General features: G+C 38.0%; 1 protein-coding gene across 6 annotated transcripts; it reads right to left on the reverse strand.

The window, feature by feature from the left end:
- Positions 1–281: 281 nt before the first annotated feature.
- Positions 282–16,828, reverse strand: LOC139114763 (putative enoyl-CoA hydratase). 6 transcript variants are annotated; one of them, XM_070676662.1, is made up of 10 exons: positions 15,721–16,795; positions 15,370–15,679; positions 8,983–9,221; positions 7,983–8,157; positions 7,380–7,532; positions 4,908–5,112; positions 4,498–4,624; positions 3,754–3,858; positions 2,381–2,527; positions 282–1,666 (listed from the first exon to the last, which is right to left on the reverse strand). In XM_070676662.1, the coding sequence occupies exons 4-10, from the start codon at positions 8,086–8,088 to the stop codon at positions 1,628–1,630; spliced, it is 882 nt and encodes a 293-aa protein (XP_070532763.1). In that variant the 5' UTR covers positions 8,089–8,157; positions 8,983–9,221; positions 15,370–15,679; positions 15,721–16,795; the 3' UTR covers positions 282–1,627. The 6 variants fall into 6 exon arrangements, with proteins under 6 accessions (XP_070532763.1, XP_070532757.1, XP_070532758.1 ...); XM_070676659.1 differs by lacking the exon at positions 7,380–7,532 and adding an exon at positions 7,168–7,326 and having other exon boundaries at positions 1,115–1,666; positions 15,721–16,773; XM_070676661.1 differs by lacking the exons at positions 7,380–7,532; positions 15,370–15,679 and adding an exon at positions 7,168–7,326 and having other exon boundaries at positions 1,115–1,666; positions 8,983–9,058; positions 16,611–16,669.
- Positions 16,829–18,534: the final 1,706 nt, after the last annotated feature.

Genomic DNA, 18,534 nt, shown 5'->3' on the forward strand with positions numbered 1-18,534 from the left:
CTGCACCCACAGACAGACACAAGGACAGACAGAAGGACATAAGTACAGGTATTGGTGCAACAATAGCTTGTGTGTGCCTTGACCACTAAACAAATAAAAAAATTTCTAACTCTGACACATGGGCTAAAAATCAATCTGACAAAGAAGCTAAAAGAATCAAGTTCATGTATCCCAATGAAATGCAATGCAATGCAATGGTTTGACTCTCAACCATTATCAATGGTAATTGTGGACCTATTTATAGGAAATTGATGGTGAACAGATTAAATATTGGACAGGTATGTTACTTCCTGTTTAACCCTTTAACCCCGCTCGGACAGAAATGTCTGATGATGTCATAGAGTACCAGGGGGTCAGGGTGCAAAGGGTTAAAAGTAAGAGTTTCCTTTAAAAGTCAATCCAATTGATTTCTATAGTGCCAAACTCCAAAATGTAGTACTGTTCAATGGCTCTTTACAGTGTCAGAGGTGTTCAACATACTCTGCTACACGTCCTCCTTAAAAGTCTAGAGATTGGGTGACTGACGTATTACTAGAAGGACATACTGGCGTATTGCTAGCAGGACATTGTTCTAGATGCAAAGGGGTGGGGGCCGTACATTTACAAAAACAATTGGCATATGTTTTCATGTTAATACTCTGTGGTACATGAAGTAGAGTGTTGTCACTATACCAAAGAACTCTAGATAAGGCATTTGCAATGGATTAGGTTACAATTGTAGGCAGAAGCATTATTGTTCAGAGCTTTATAAGTGATGAAAAGTATCTTATGCGGGTAACAGGATCTGCTTTGAAGTAATTATTAAACAGACAACGACATCTGCAACAAATGTGATGCAGCATTATCTAAACTGTTTTACCAGCGTATTAAATAGCATTTTGGATGAAACACATTGATTCATTCAAGGTTGCCTTTAAATGGAGTGGAGTGATCATAAAGATCATTGAGTAATCATTGAATCATTGAATTTCTTGCCATCATCACTGCTTGACAGACTTTAAAAGTTTCCTCATGACACTCACAAATATTTACTCCAGGTAGGGGCACATTTTTCTCCAATATTATGTGGAAATAAATTCACCCATAAAATTGTAAAGACCAAATTATCTTTGAAAATGTGCATTTTAATTTTAATTCTCTGCAGCATTTTACAAATACACATTATTTCAGATGATAAAAATGTAAATAAGATATTTTGGGGGGAAAAATTGATCCCCTATCATACCTACATTGAGATTGTGCCGACTCAGAATATTGAATTTAGGATACAAAGAGTTACTTCTCAACTGAAATTTCAACCAAGGTATAAACTCTCCAATCCCTGATAGAGGATTGATATAGGATGAGAAAGAATAACATTTGCAGCATGAATTACACCCCCTGATGCCCTTATAAATAATAGTTTAAATTCTGAAAACCTAGCAGTAATTCTCTTCAACATTTCACAAATACCAGTTAATCGAGGTTGATTTTTGCAGCATATTTCAAGGAATTCCTTCTAAAATATAAACATGTAAATTTTCCTTTCAAAAAATAACAAATCATGATTCATGTCCTAAAATTGCAAGTCTCCCTGAAGCAGTGAAACACTATTTCTTGTTTTCCCTTTGGAACTTTTCTGGTTTTCTCAGAGTTTAGAGTTCATCCCAGACCAAAGTGTGTCATCCTGAAAACAAGAATTAAAACTTGATAGAGTAATGTGAAACAATCTTTTCTCACATCCCTGATATGCAGGAAGTGAGAGCACACAATATTGGATAGATGTATTCTCACATTCCTGGCCGCTGGGAGTGCGGGATCGACGGTGTGGGAAACATCGATCCCACACTCTCAGAAACCGTCCCACACTTTGCAGTGAATATTACACGAGCTCTGATTGGATAATAAACAATCTGTTTTGTTCCACGCGCAAAATGTTATCCAGTGGCACGACGAGTAACACACGGACCAGAACTACAAAGTAAAGCAGGTCAGCTAGAGTAACAGTGGCAGAAGACAAATTTATCACGATTTTGGATAATGTTGTACATGTCTAATGTGAATTTTATGCATTTTGTGGTCATGTGAGAAAAAGAATCTCACACACCAAGGACCTGGGATCAGATTTCTCACACGAGTTGGGGGTATTTTGTCTCACACTCGCCTCGTGTGAGAAATCTGATCCCAGGTCCTTGGGGGTGTAAGATTCTATTAATCTCAACTCTACTCAGACAAAACTATCAAGAAAGTCAACTAGGACTTTGACAACTGAAATCAAACAAAATCTTTACATTAAGATTATCCAAAACATTCCAAATCAACATAGCCAGCTGCTTAGCAACCAGCAAGGTAGGGAGATTTTATAATTATGTGAAATGCAATAGTCTAATGTATACTCTACCCCAGAATCTCTTTCAAGAACAGCTTTCTTAAAGCCAACTTCAGCAGCTCTTTGCTGGAACTGAACTCCTTCAGGTGTGTGCCTGGACATACCATCAAAGAATGTGGCAAGTCTCTGAGTTGACGATAAGCCCATATTTTCAATGGCCTGGACACAAATACAAAAACATCAGAGCAATGAAAACCAAAATAAGTGGTACATGTATTGTACACAATGCTAATCATATTTCATTTAAACTTGGGCCAAGAAAAATAAAAAGTTTGTTTCTCATCCTGAACATATTGCAAAAATGATGCGGTGACGCGGGTTTTTTTCTTCTCAATTTTTTTTTATTCTTCAACAAACAATAAAGTGCAAAAAACATGAAAACAACATAGGAATGCATGCAGAGATAAATGCACAGCAGTGTCAGTGTTGCTTCAGTATTTTTGTATAAGCAACAGTTCTGTGGTCTTTTTGCGTTTTTCAAATTTTATTTCCTCATGAACAAAAAAGGTTGACACGGCGGGTCTGAATTGACTTGCAAAAGGATAAGAAACAAACTGTTTATTTTTCTTGGCCTCAAGGAGGTTTAAATTTAAGACTGGAAACCTGGTAAGCAAAATTGCTAGTCTTCCCCAGGGCCCTACAGAACATACAAAAATACAAAGATACTGAGAATACAAAACACAACAAAAAACACAAGGAAAACAAACTTTAAAACAAATAAAAACAGTAAAACTATTTCATACACTAACTTATAAAGTTTGCGATTAAGATCTCCACATCCCTAGGTCCATGATTTTTTGTGCGAAGTCACATAAAACACCTGGTCAAGTACAAAAAGTGTTCTCTGCTTGACATTTGGAAAACTTATGGAGGTATGATATAAAATATTCTTTTTTCAAAACACTTCATGTGAGGCCATTACCACTGGCTGCAGAATAGTGTTTCATTTTCTAGCATCTTAAAGTATGAAGAGAAGGAAGCATCACACAATTCTACGCAGTGACATACATGGATATGATATCATGAATGTTTTGGGCTGTGGTGTATGTTAGCAGTTCATGTGGGGAATACTGTGATGAGGATTTTGTAGAGAAAACACAAAGTAGGGAGAACAAGATTACTATAAATAACTAACATATGTATCTCATCCTTTTCACTCCAATTAGCCAGTACATTGGCTCCAATCACTGTTTTTATATCAGTAGGTAGGGACTAGTCTGAGGGTGAAAGTCCCACTTCTCTGTGTTTCTGACTCACCATCAACAACAATGGATTTGGGCCAAACCATGGTGCTGAAAGGACTAAATTTATAGTCTCTACACACAACTATTACACTCACTGAAAAAACAGAGCAATTTGGCTGTGAATGATTCCCTGATCCATACCTGATTGATGACTTGTTTTTGAAAGAAGAGTTGGTTACTGGGGACATTCACCATTCTCTTTGCTAGTCTCTCCACTTCATCATCCAATTGCTCCTCTGGAACTGCCTATGGAAATTTGGCAAATTGACAGAAAGAATTGACAAAAAATGGAATAAATATCACATTGACACATATTTCATGCATTCTAAGGTTATATGCCTTATGTTGTGTAAACACTGGTGACAAACTGCAAGCTTCATTTTTATCATGAAAGCATCTTTGGTCCTGCGTCTTTGTCAAAATGTTCACTGAGGAATGCACACACTGGATACATCACATTAATAATGTTTGATTACAGCTCTTGACTTTTTGAACAAGGGGATCTTAAAACACTTTCATGAATCATGAATCATGAATCAGACTAAATCAACACACTTGAAATCATACCCACAAGATAATGTATCCAGCAACGGACCTGACAGCATCATTCCGGGCTTGCATTAGTCCCAATTATCTTATAAGGAGACTGAATATTAACTTCATCTTTTAATCAACTGGTGTTGACCTTGGATTCAAAATCACATACCAAAGCACTAACCAACTTTCCAAGCAACTAATACACTTCTCGGATGAAAGATCACAGATTCCTCTCAAATGAAAACAACTTGATATCTTTCTGAAGAAATGCCAATCTCCAGACAGTGGTGTCATATTGATTTGACATTCAAACTAAGAAAACAACATAGTATTACACAAAGCCATTACCTTGAGAACAAGTCCAATTCTGGCAGCTTCTTTGCCATCTATCAAGTCACCAGTGAACAACATCCTCTTGGCTTTCTCTGCTCCAATTCTGTAAACCCACATTGCTGTAGTAGGACAGCCCCACACCCTGCAACCAATAGGTTTTTAAGCAATTCACATAGAGGCCCTATTTCCATTCATTACCTTCTATTAGGGACATATTTATGACCTGCAATGCGTTACTTCACTGACACGTCTCCATGCACAGCAAAGTATGCACTGTGAGTGGTTTAGGTCTTCCACCAATTTGCATTACTGTCCCCGAAAAAATAGGGACATTTTTGCAGAAAACGAGACCATTCTGAGACTGGTGTTTGATCATGTTGATCATGTAACATAGAAAATTGCACACAATTATCATATGTGCTAACCTTGCAGGAGGGTATCCAATCCGAGCATTGTCTCCCATGACAACCATGTCACAACACAATGCCAAGTCACTGCCTCCAGCCACAGCATAACCATGAACTTTACAGAGTGTTGGTTTGTAACTTTTCCACAACGACATGAATGCTTCTGTGCAAGCGCCCATGAACTTGTAATCAATGTATGGATCCCAGGGCATTTTCTGGCTTCCTGTAGAATCAAACATAAGGTACAGGTCATCACTTCCAGTAATGGAGAAACTTATGCATATACCTTAATCCGGTCAAAATAGGGTTAGACCCACCACAAATTGCAACAGAATTTTTTTCTTCAGAGTGCATTTTAAAGAGGTTCCTCCAAGAACAGCATTCTAAAAGTTTACCTGAGTCCATCTTGGAGCAATATGTCTCATTCGCATATATCCTATATGACTGCCGGCAATACGACAAGATAACATTTTCAGCTATGTATGACACAGGTTATTTAGTGATTTTAGTGATGATAACTTCATTTGAGTAAATACCATTCCACAGTTCAGCATGCATCTATAAACCAAATAAAGTACAGCATGCATCTATGACCAAATAAAGTACAGCAGTTCTCAAGTCTTTGCAATCAGACTAGGGAATTTGAGGAATACGTAATTCAGTATTTTTTAATTAAAAAAGAACAATAATTGTCTTAAAGATATAATATTGCATTTTTCATCATGATTTGAACAAAATTCATGTAGCTCATCCCTAAGGACCTTCCTATCGAATTTCAAAGCAACATGACAGGTGGTATCTGACAGAAAGAAGATTCACAAAAAAAACAGGAAAAATTACCCCAAAATACAAATACTAAAATTTCACAATAATTTGAATAAACCTGACAAAGGTCACCCCTTGAAACAATGACAATTTTCAAAGCAATTGGACAGGCAGTTTCAGAGAAGATTTTTTAAGCAAATAGATAGAAAATTGCCCAAAAATTAATATTAAAATTTCACCACAACTTGAATGACTTTACTGAAGTCACCCCTACGAACGTGCATACCAAGTTTCAAAGCAATCCAGGCAAGTCATTTCAGAGAAGAATAGTTTTGACCAAAAACGGGAAAAATTGCCTGAAAAATACAACATGCAAATTTTGCCAGAATATGAACACATCTCCCTAAAGTAACAAAAAGGAACATGCACACCAAGTTTCAACCCAATTTGAAACATTTTGCCTTCTTTTATCTCATTTGCATATTTTTGACACAAACATATTCATTGGAATAAATTCATATATTAACCCTGGATGCACCTGTAAATCAAATACTAAGATGGTAGATGCTGCGGTTTTTGAAGTTTTGATGTGGACGGACATACTTAGCCTAATTATACATTGACAGACAGCCACCAGTAGCCAGCACAATCCAGGAAATAACAGATGCGCTATTCTCAGACTTCTCACAACAGAAAGGCAAAGATGGCAGGTGTAGTTTTATGCTCTGTATTACAAGACAGTAATTGATCTGCTCTCTTTGATGTACATATACCAAATGTGAGCTAAAATTAGTGTTTGTAAGATGGAACTATATAAATAGTGCTAATATCATCACTATTGGCCAACCACTTTATTTATATGCCTGACATTTCACTTTAACACTGAATATGACATTTGGCACCAAACAGCCATACCGGTATGATTGTGGCAATGGAAAGAAACCCTGGTGTGATGTACAGTCTTAAACCAACAGAATCATCAGGCACATAAAGCATAGACATATTTGCAGCCTGGCTGAATGACTCTATGCTTTTGCTAAACATCGTGCAATAGTGCTGCTTGTTAAATTCTTGCATACTTTCTCATGATGGGATATTCAGAGAAAATAACATAATTATGACAAAAATAGAGTCCAAAACAAAAATTTGCTGTATGTGACGTACCTGACCAAAAAAATTCATGCTAAAAAACATTCTCTGTCTCGTCTACGTCCTTTTTAATTCTGAAGTACAATATATAGTACCAGTAAGTTAAATCAGTCAGCTTCTAACTGCCTTCTGTGCTTTTGTGTTGACTTATATCTTTCAACTTCCACCCAAGGCCTTTGTGCTTTTCTGTGTTGGAGAGTGCACTGAGCTAACATTAATTTATAATTGCTAAATTACTTGCAGTCTTGCTGAAAGACTGGCTATTTTGCTAGTCATTTTGCCATATTGCTATCTGTTTTTGTGGTCTCTGCAGTTTCACAGAGTGAGGCACACGCTGAAAATGACTTAATTTGCAATAACTCACCCGCCACACCTCTCTCAGATCCTTCTGCATACTGTTTCAAATCATAGCCTGATGAGAAAGCATTCCCACTTCCAGACAACACAATGACCTTCACATCGTCATCATCATTAGCCAACAGTACTGATAAGTACAGTTCCTTCGGTATGTGTTGATCAATGGCTGGGGAGAATAACCAATTTCATAAAATGTTGATGGATCTTGACTACACTTACCTAAAGCCCCTCTTTCTTTCTCAGCATATCGCAAATCATATCCAGATGAAAAGGCCTTCCCACTTCCAGACAGCACCATTACTTTTATGTTATCATCATCATTAGCCAACATCACTGACAAATACAGTTCCTTTACCGTGTCTGGATTAATAGCTGTTCATGGAAACACCACATTTCAAGTAATTTCGCCAAAATCTAGACTCAATAACAGCTATAGCTACCTGTAAAGTCCATTTTCACAACAATGAAGTATAACTTGTAATTTGGCGGCTAATTTTTGGATGGCTGATTGACGAAGAGTCTACACTGCATGTATTCTAAATATAATTTCTTGCATGACATTAATTACATATGCAATGCATTATCTCACATATCTAATATGATTACACATAGACCCTTTTTCTCTTAGGTCTATGGATTACACATTGTACAATAATACTTTTTTCTCTGAAGTTTCTCTATTGGCCTATGGCCTATTGCTATGAAATAAGTGATTGATTGATTGATTGATGTGTCATATTTGAATACGGAAATGCAGGAAGTTTTACATAGCATAACACTCAAACCGTCATCCAAGTAAATTATATTTGATTTCAAACTTACCATTGAGTACATGAGGTCTGTTCAAGGTGATATAAGCCACTTTATCTTTGGTGGTGTACTGGACACTCTTGAACTCATCAGGCTTGATAGATGACAGGGAATACATTATTGTTCTTCTGGATACAGGCTGGACTCCAAGTTTGTGAGTCCTCAAACCAAGATGTCTGAGAACTCCCTGAAAACACAGTGATTGGAATGAAGACAATATCTGGTTTGACATGCAGGATTACAGAATGCTACAGTATCTGGGTTGCTGACTTGCTTGCACAAATACACAACTTTATAAATTAATTATGCACAAAAGAAAAAACAACGCTACTGAACTTATGGCAACGTTTACAAGCTTGATGTCATTTACCTCTTCAATGATTACAAGAATAATTGGCATGTACATATTATCTAGATGGATTGACAGACAGCTGTAGATTATATTCCTATGATTGTTGCATGTTGGTAAAGTAATAAACAAGTGTTCCAGATACCAATCTATTCATCTGACTGACAGTAACAGAAACCAATTTGCTGTAATAAATAAATAAAGTAATATGTATACTTCTACTCCATCACTTTTTAAAGTTTGGTCTGTGCTGTCCTTCTCCTGATATGAAGTCCTAACATTAATTGTCATGCAATATGTGCACCTGCTAAAATTAAATTAAACAGAAGCAATAAAGGGGCAATTTGGTTTTCATATTTAAAATTAAAATTTATAGTCCATTTGAGAGATCTGACCTCATTTGTTAAATTTTTTTCAGACATTTGTTTTAGACATGGATACAGAGGTTTGAGTTGAACCATCTGAGCAGTATACAGAAACTAGAGGTAGACTGTATAGTAAATTGTGGAGTTGCAAACATTGTTGGCTGGTTTAACTATTGTCCACCACACAAGACCCATCGGGACAAACAGCACTTGCAAATTATACGTTCTGAGCAGGAAGTGTTAATTTTCGAAATTTGCTATACAATTCCAACCAAGAACAAATAATACAAAATATTACCTGAACTTGTCTGTATGTTGATGACTCGCTTGGTCTGAGTTAATAAACCTGTACTGTATCTTTGAGGCTACAATACCTTGAAAGGTCAAAGAGCATTCCAAAGTGCAAATCTATGTCACAAATAATGACATATTAGATTTGCACTTTGGAACAGTCTGTGCCACAGTGAGACTCACACCACACCTTATGCTAATGTATAATTTTTGATGGGGCTTGTGCAAATAAAAGTTAGAGAATGACTGTTACGTGCAGAGAAAACGAACAAAAGGGTGAACTCAGCAGTTAACGTTTAAACAAAATTTATTACGAAAATAAAACTAATTGCTAAGTCAGGAATAGAGTACAAGCTTTAAAAGTGTACAGACTACTTATCTCAGCTGGGACGGCAAAGCTCCAGTCTCAGAGTTGTAAAGTCCAGTCTCAGAGTTGTAACAGTCAGTTGGATGAATGAACAGTCCTTGCAGGCTTGAAGCTGCACAAAGTCCACAGTATAAATCCAGCGTTGGCAGTGAAGGTCTTGAAAAGTCTTGAGAATGACTACTGCTGGAGTTTAGTAACACACAAGAGACACGATCCCAAAAGTCTGACTGGAAGCTGTGCACGTCCCTTTTATAAAGGCATATAAGAACAATCTAGAACTTTTATTGACATGCTAATTACTGTTCTAAAATTATCTCCCTTACACAACTAATCAACTTTCCAGAACATTCCAAACATGACTAATTGAATTCAAGGTTGTGAGGTCATTAAGGGCAGTGACCTTGAGAATGTTCTAGACTAATTGAACTCAGGTCATGATGAGTGTGGGGTAAATGACCTACATAACACACCCCCTCTTCAAAAAAAGAAAATTTTTCAAAGAAAATCTTTCTTTTACAAATGTAATCTTGAAAAGGATTTAAGTACTCAAATTTTGTTTTACTCTAAACTAAAATTCTTGAAAGTGAACAACAATAAACTCTAAATACGAGAGAGACAGTCTGCAATTAAATTGTCTCTGCCTTTGATATGTCTAATATCAAGATTAAACTCCTGTAACATTAAACTCCATCTTAGCAATCTCTGATTTTTGCCTTTAAATTTCTGCAGAAAAACAAGAGGGTTGTGATCAATATAAACCACTATTGGCTGATTTGAAGAAGTAACATAAACTTCAAAATGCTGTAAAGCTAATATCAAAGATAAACACTCTTTTTCAATTGTAGAGTAGTTTCTCTGGGATTTGTTAAATTTGCGTGAAAAATAGCAAACAGGATGATCTACACCATGACTATCCTCTTGCAATAAAACAGCACCAGCAGCCGTATCACTAGCATCCACAGCTAATTTGAATGGCAAAGTGAAATCTGGTGCAGACAACACTGGGGCACTTTGCAGTATGGCTTTAAGTGTATCAAATGCCTGTTGGCATTGCTCTGACCAAAAACTTTACTTTCTTTTTAAGTAAGTTAGTCAAAGGCTCAGTAATTGTGGAGAAATTTGGACAGAATTTTCTGTAGTAACCAGCCATACCGAGAAAGCGCATCAGTTGTCGTTTGCAGTTTGGTATGGGAAAACTTGAAATGGCACTGATTTTAGCATCAACAGGTTTTACCTCACCCTGTCCTACAGTATGTCCGAGGTAAGTTACCCTTGCCCAACCAAACTCAGATTTGGCAAGGTTGACAGTCAACATTGCTTTGCTCAGTCTCTCAAAGAACTTCGCATGAGCTTGATGTGTTCCTCCCAGGTGTCACTATACAGGATGACGTCGTCAACGTAAGCTGCACACCCGTCTAGCCCGGATATGACGTCGTTGATCATCCGTTGGAACGTTGCCGGAGAGTTCTTCATTCCGAATGGCATCACCTTGTACTGGAACAATCCGTCTGGTGTAACAAAGGCGGATATTTCACGAGCACGATCCGTCAGAGGGACTTGCCAAAATCCCTTCAGTAGGTCAAATTTTGTCACATACTTGGCTTTTCCCACTCGGTCGATGCAGTCATCAATCCTCGGGATTGGGAAAGTGTCTGTCTTTGTTAAAGTGTTGACCTTCCTAAAGTCCGTGCACATACGATAACTGTGATCTGATTTGGGAACAAGTATGCACGGCGAACTCCAGTTACTTTTACTGGGTTCAATAAAGTCATTGTCCAGCAGGTATTTGACTTCTTCCTGGAGATATTTCGCTTTTGTTGGATTCAGTCTGTATGGATGTTGTTTTACAGGCTTACTGTCCCCAACATCAACGTCGTGATAGATGACGTTTGTCCTCGTTGGAACATCTTGAAACAGGTGTTTATATTCGTGGAGCAGTTCTTTCACCTGTTGTTGTTGTTCTGGCTGGAGGTGTGCCAACTTTGTAGACTCCAGCTTCTCCAGGATTTCTGAGTTCTGAAGCTTGACCGAGCCCAGCTTTGAGTTTAGAGTATTATCACTTAAGTCAGTTTCAGTATCACTATCTTCATAATGGTTTGAACTGACTGCACTGACAGGCTGAGTTATAGTAGGATTATCCCTATCCAAATATGGCTTAAGCATATTTATGTGACATAGCTGTTTTGTTTTCGCCTGTCAGGTGTTATTATGATGTAATTTAAATCACTCAATTTCTTATCAATTAGGTATGGCCCAAAGTAACGAGCATGGAGTGGTTTGCCAGGAACCGGAAGTAGAACAAGAACTTTTTGACCTGGTTCAAACTTCCGTTTTGAGGTGCTTTTATCATATTTGATTTTCATTGACTGCTGAGATGACTCAAGATTTTCTCTGGCTAATTCACATGCTTTAGAGAGTTTTGTACGAAAATCTGACACATATTGCAAAATATTCAGACAATCATCATCGTCTGATAGGAATTTCTCTTTAACGAGCTTAAGTGGGCCACGGACTGTATGTCCAAATACAAGCTCAAATGGGCTAAACCAAGAGACTCCTGAATTGACTCTCTAACAGCAAAGAGCAAAAATGAATTCCTTCATCCCACTGCTTCTCTGTGTCAAAACAGTAGGTCCTAATCATGTTTTTCAAGGTTTGATGAAATCGCTCAAGAGCACCCTGACTTTCTGGATGATAGGCGGATGACCTATACTGTTTAATGCCTAGCTGATCCATTACTTGTTGAAAAATTCCAGACATAAAGTTGGAGCCTTGATCGGACTGGACGCATTTAGGGAGGCCGAATAAAGTGAAAAATTTGACTAAAGCTCTCACTATAGTCTTTGTCTTTATATTTCTCAGTGGTATGGCTTCGGGGAACCGAGTTGATGTACACATAATTGTCAACATGTACTCATTTCCTGATCTTGTTTTTGGTAGGGGCCCAACACAGTCTATTAGTATCCTACTAAATGGTTCTTGAAATGCAGGAATTGGCTGTAAAGGGGCCTTTGGAATGGTCTGATTTGGCTTTCCTACCATTGACATGTGTGACAAGTTTTACAGAAATGTGCTACATCCTGCCTGAGATTAGGCCAATAAAAGTGACTGAGAATTTTATGATAAGTTTTCCTGACTCCTAAGTGACCAGCCCAGGGCGTTTCATGGGCCAGGCGCAATATTTCAGCACGGTAGGGCTTTGGAACCACAATTTGATGTTTTATAGCCCAATCGTCATCAACCAAAACATCTGGAGGTCTCCATTTACGCATGAGAATACCAGATTTTGTATAATAGGAAACAGAGCTATCTGAAGTTTTACCTTCATCATCTACCCTGTCAAACAAAGACAAAATATCTGGGTCTTTGTGTTGTTCTGCAATGAGATTTGATCTAGAAAATGTCTGACTTTGATCAGCAGAAGTTTTACTGGAAGTTTCAAATCCACGAGGGATAACGGAATGATCCGTGTCAAACACCTGACTGAGAAAGGTGTCATTTAAGTCAACATCTGTGACATTATTTTTGAGAGTATTTTGATTCTCGGAAGTTTTCTTTGACATGGCTCGAGTAATGGCACATGAAGGAAATAAATCGGGTATCTCTTGTTCAATTGGCTCTGGATCCTGATCTAAACTAGGATTATCAGTCACAAGTGGATTAGTGATGACCTTGTCCCCAGCAAGGTCGTTTCCAAGAAGAAGGTGAATCCCTTCAAAAGGCAAAAAAGGCCTAATACCTAAAGTCACAGGTCCAGAAACAAAGTCCGAAGACAAATAGACATTATGGAGAGGAACAGGAATGTAGTCATTACAATCTACCCCTTAATAAGAACTTTAGAACCTGAAAATGACTTTTCAGAAAACGGCAGGGTATCTGCCAACAAAAGAGACTGGGAAGCCCCGGTATCTCTTAAAATTTTGACAGGGGTAGCGGAAGAAAATCACTAGAAAGTGATATAAAACCATCATGAATAAATGGTTCGAAAATACCCATAATGCTATCTTGAGAAGAATTGACTTTGACCTCATTAATTGAGGATAAGAGGGTTTAACCTCAGAAATGTGTTGCACACATTATTAGACTCTAATTGAGTGATGAAGAAACAAAGCCGGTTGGCTTAGATCCACTTTGACCACTTTGACCTTCACGTTTTCTTTTCAATTTGAAACAATCTGACAATAAATGGCCGTCTTTCTTACAATAATTACAAGAAAGTGTACCAAACTGTTTGTCAGAAGGAGATTGAGACTTGGGATCTGATGATGTGGAGTGTTACTTGAATTTTGTGAACTGTTGTCATTTGATTTTCTACTGTCCTTTGAGAAATTCTTGGATGAAAAGGAGGAGTTAAATTTACCTGCATTGTTTCTGTATGAAAAGGACTGGGATGGTTTGCTGAGAAATGAAGATTTGTGGGTCAATGAATAATCATCGGCCAAACGTGCAGCAACCTCCAATGTATCTGCCTTTTGTTCACTGATAAACGTCTTGATGTCACTCCGGATGCACCTTTTAAATTCCTCAATCAAAACAAGCTGTCGTAATTTGTCATAATTCTGACTGACCTTTTCAGAAGAGCACCAACGGTCAAACAGTTGTTCTTTTGTTCGAGCAAATTCAACATAAGTTTGATCCTTCACCTTCTCACAATCCCTAAATTTCTGACGGTAAGCTTCAGGCACCAACTCATAGCCCTTGAGAATAATTCCTTCACAGAATCATAATTTGAAGCCTGCTCTACTGACAACTGAATGTAAATTTCTCTGGCTTTACCCACCAAAGCACTCTGCAAAAGCATAGACCAGGACTCCTTAGGCCAGTTCAGACTCTGAGCAATTTTCTCAAAATGTAGGAAATATTTATCAACATCCTTTTCTTGGAAAGGGGGAACTAACCTGAAATGCTTAGTGATGTCAAACTTGTCTGAAGGAAGAATTTTCCTGACTGTCCAAGCTCTAAACGTTTTATTTCTACCTGCAATCGCTGTTCTTCTAATCGCAATTCTTTTTCTCTCTGTCTTTCTTCCATTTCTAATCTTTCCTGCCTTTCTTTTTCTTTCATTTGTAATTCTATTTTCTTAATTTCCAAATCTGCCTGTATTTCTAGTTTTCTTAGTTCAAAAGTAGACTCTGGCTCATAATCTTTCAAGGTGGATTCCTCAAATTGGCCTAAATCAACTAAATGTTTTGCAATAATGTACTGTATTTCCCTCTTGCGCATGGATCTTTTGACTTCTACTTTAAGGAAATTGGCCAGTGCTATGAGGTCGTCTTTTCTGAGGGAATCAAATGTGTCCTGATCAAGGTCATCCATTTCCTCTGGTTTAAATTCCGCCATGATTAAATTTCGCTGAGTTCACAGTATACAGTAGTTTTGAAAAGGCTGGCAAAATGTTGTCAAACGGCTCAAAATGTTCGTCTCCCGGACGAGCCCCCATTTTGTTACGTGCAGAGAAAACGAACAAAAGGGTGAACTCAGCAGTTTCTGTTTAAACAAAATTTATTACGAAAATAAAACTAATTGCTAAGTCAGGGAATAGAGTACAAGCTTTAAAAGTGTACAGACTACTTATCTCAGCTGGGACGGCAAAGCTCCAGTCTCAGAGTTGTAACAGTCAGTTGGATGAATGAACAGTCCTTGCAGGCTTGAAGCTGCACAAAGTCCACAGTATAAATCCAGCGTTGGCAGTGAAGGTCTTGAAAAGTCTTGAGAATGACTACTGCTGGAGTTTAGTAACACACAAGAGACACGATCCCAAAAGTCTGACTGGAAGCTGTGCACGTCCCTTTTATAAAGGCATATAAGAACAATCTAGAACTTTTATTGACATGCTAATTACTGTTCTAAAATTATCTCCCTTACACAACTAATCAACTTTCCAGAACATTCCAAACATGACTAATTGAATTCAAGGTTGTGAGGTCATTAAGGGCAGTGACCTTGAGAATGTTCTAGACTAATTGAACTCAGGTCATGATGAGTGTGGGGTAAATGACCTACATAACAATGACTTAATTCCCTTGCATGTTTGTTGAAAAATTTTACATGCAAATGTCACACACTTGGTCTTTATCAAAGGTACAGTGAAACCTGTCTAAACCGAGCCCTTTTTAAACTGGAAACCTGTCTAAACTGAACCCTGTTCCCAGTTCCATTCCGATAGAAGAACCTCTACAAACGGAACACCTCTCCAAACAGAACAATTTCCTCAGTCCTTGAAGTTGAATGGTTCATTTGAGACAGGATCACTGTACATGTATATTGAAAAAGATACCAAAATGTACCGGTTTACACTACAGAGCGTGTGAAGCAGACACTTTTATACAGTGCACTGCTCATGTATATCAATATTATTTTACTGAAAAATCCAGACACTACATACACTTTGATATCACTCTGATTTCCAAGAACTGGCAAGATGTCTAAATAGTTTCTACGGCAGAAGTTCATTGGATCAAAGTTGAGGGCTGTAAGCCTTGGAATATATCATACACTTTGGTTGTAAATGCAACTTGTTTCAAAAGTGGGCAAGTATACTCAGAGAAAGAAATTATGATAATATTAAAAGCTTCTCCTTTGTTAAGATATCTTTGAAATGGATACTGCATGGAGCTCGAAGTTTAATTTGCCTGGGTATTTGGGTCAGGCGGAAAAAAAACAGACTGTACAAGCATGGCATCTCCTGTCTGTTTTCATCCATTCTCTCACGAGCAATTAAGAGCTAGGTGTTGCCGTAAAAAGCTTTGATTTTAATACGAAGACTCAGTGTTTTTACAACGTCGAGTCATCCCCAAAAATTCGAGGCTTCGGCGGTCACAAGGTCAACAAAGTGAAAATAGGTGGGGCCAGTTAAGTACACGTGACCCCAGCCTGAGTGACCTAGTTCAAACAGACGCCCGCCACATAGCACTAATGTTATTGTCAAAGTCATGTTGACGGTCATTTGTCTAGCAATAGAGACACAGCGCCGTCTGGCGCCACAAAACCGTATATTTTAGTGAACTTGATCCCAGGGAGAATATCCTCATGCTGATCTGTCTCAAACTTCGACCCCGGCCGGCCTGGCCTTATCGACTTTCCAAAGGCCAAGCAACGTTTCAGCCCTGCAACATGTACATAGCAAGCACCTGTGTGTGTATGCTTGTGTGTGTGTGTGTGTGTGTGTGTGTGTGTGTGTGAGGCGTACGTACGTACACCCCAAACACAGCCTTGCCAGGCCACTCAGAGCGAGAGTAACCATGCCGTTCAGAGCCGTTCATACTCACACTGCACCAGTGACGCTTTTCTAGACCACAGTCACTACTCTTATTGCATCGACAGATTTAAGCAACGAGAACAGACATATTGATAAATATACCTCCGCAACTTTGAACATTTCCGCTCAGGCCGGAATTTGGTCGTTCAACATGACAAGCTTCAACTTTACGTAATTGTTATGCCCACTTAACTTATATAAAGAGAGTTGTATACACTTGTACCAGACTCCCCAGAATAATGAAGGAAGAACGTATGGCAGACGCGCGTCTCAGACATATATCATGCTGCATGTTGTAAGACCCTTCTCCTGTCCAGAAGACTATATTATTGTTTTCATCCAAGCTCTCTCACAAAGAATGATTTGGTGATGTGTATTGCTTTGTTTTTCTGCCTTTCTTTGAGTTCATGCTATTCAGCTCCTATAAAGCAAAAAAAAGCATCATGCATCAGGAATGTTCATATGTAACGGTAATAGATAAGGTATCTGCTAAAGTGCGGGCTGCGGGTTGCAGGCTGCAGGTTGCGGGCTGCGGGTTTCAGAATTATGGCTAGATGTCTAATATAGGCCTATGTAATATGGCATTTATTATATGAGAAATAAAACCTTAAGAATGTGACTTTTATCAATAATCATGATCAGGTCTATCGTACAAAATCCCTTTTCCTGCCAAGTCCATATTTCACCATCAGGTCAAGATTGTTAAAATTGATGAAACACAACATATTCCATAAGGTGTATTTTAACATAATACTGTACATCTGAAGGCTGTTGAAAACATAAATGCTGTAAACTTGATTTATAGGACTAGAGATGCTATAACAGACCAAACCAAGTGGGTGAAAATACGTCATGTTTTCGAAAAAAATCAAAATCTGCTAAACTAAAAGCAGCGATTCCGAGGACCAATTTCTTTATTCCGAGCTGCCTTGCCATTACAAATAATTAGGGATCCGAAATCACGTTTCTTTCTTTCCATGGATGTGAGTGGGAAGTAATACCAGACTGACAAAAAAAATCGCGCCTCGGAATGTCGCCATTTATCGCGAAATGAAAATTGTTACATTTCTAGTATCAGGCTATAGGAAGTAAGTTCTTTGTAATGCATCCATTCACAATTCGGTTCAAGGGCAACACACACAGAAAATTAACAATGCCTACTTAGAAAAATACAATGTGTAAGGAAAGTTTTGACTTAAAAAAGTCTTGAAGTGATGGGTATTTAAATGCCGTGTATTTTTCATGAAATCTTTAAAAAGAAAAAGACGTATAACAAAGGACTTAGTTTACTTTGCTGTTTCGGTTCACCCGAGGTCGCGACCGCAGAGAGCGACATTCCGCTAACTTTTTATGCGAGAATTTCAGCGGGAAAAACACGCCGGTGCGTTGACTTGTTTTCAGGAATCGATCTAATTGGAATATTTTCGGATGAGTTTGTGTTCTGCAGCTCTCAATAATTGTGTATCTCCTAATATCATGAACGAATTCTATTTATGACTTTCACCTGCAGTATGATAGTCGCTCCATGCATTTGATCCAGCGTGACTATGAAAAGTTTCCTAGGACTATAATCGTGTTCACCACAATAAAATAATTTTAAACGGTATTGAAAACGATTTAGAAAATTGTGCTTTTAACGGCGGTTGAAATCCGTGACAAATCGCGGCCAATCTGTTTACCGCAACGAAATTTTATTAAAGAAATTTAAAAAATAGATTTTTGTTGACTTTTGTTGAACGATAAAATCTATTGAATCTTGAAATATACTAATATTTCTATTTCCTATTTCTAGTATAAGCGTATGATTTCGAAATAAGCATATTGGTAATTCCGGATAAGTTTTTTCTCGCTTATGTACACACGTCTATGGGAAAAATAGTCCCAAAGCTGAATAGCGAACGAGGGACTGTGAACGAACTGAAGTTCATCTCCCA

Source organism: Ptychodera flava, chromosome 16 (assembly GCF_041260155.1).
Source record: "Ptychodera flava strain L36383 chromosome 16, AS_Pfla_20210202, whole genome shotgun sequence".
Taxonomy (NCBI): domain Eukaryota; kingdom Metazoa; phylum Hemichordata; class Enteropneusta; family Ptychoderidae; genus Ptychodera; species Ptychodera flava.

Bases quoted from the DNA above. Each gene is read 5' to 3' on its own strand.
- LOC139114763 (XM_070676656.1), bottom strand. The intron at 5,113-7,167 runs GTGAGTTATTGC...TTGATTCTACAG, and splicing joins ATCTGAGAGAGGTGTGGCGG to GAAGCCAGAAAATGCCCTGG. The intron at 4,625-4,907 runs GTTAGCACATAT...TATTGGTTGCAG, and splicing joins ATTGGATACCCTCCTGCAAG to GGTGTGGGGCTGTCCTACTA.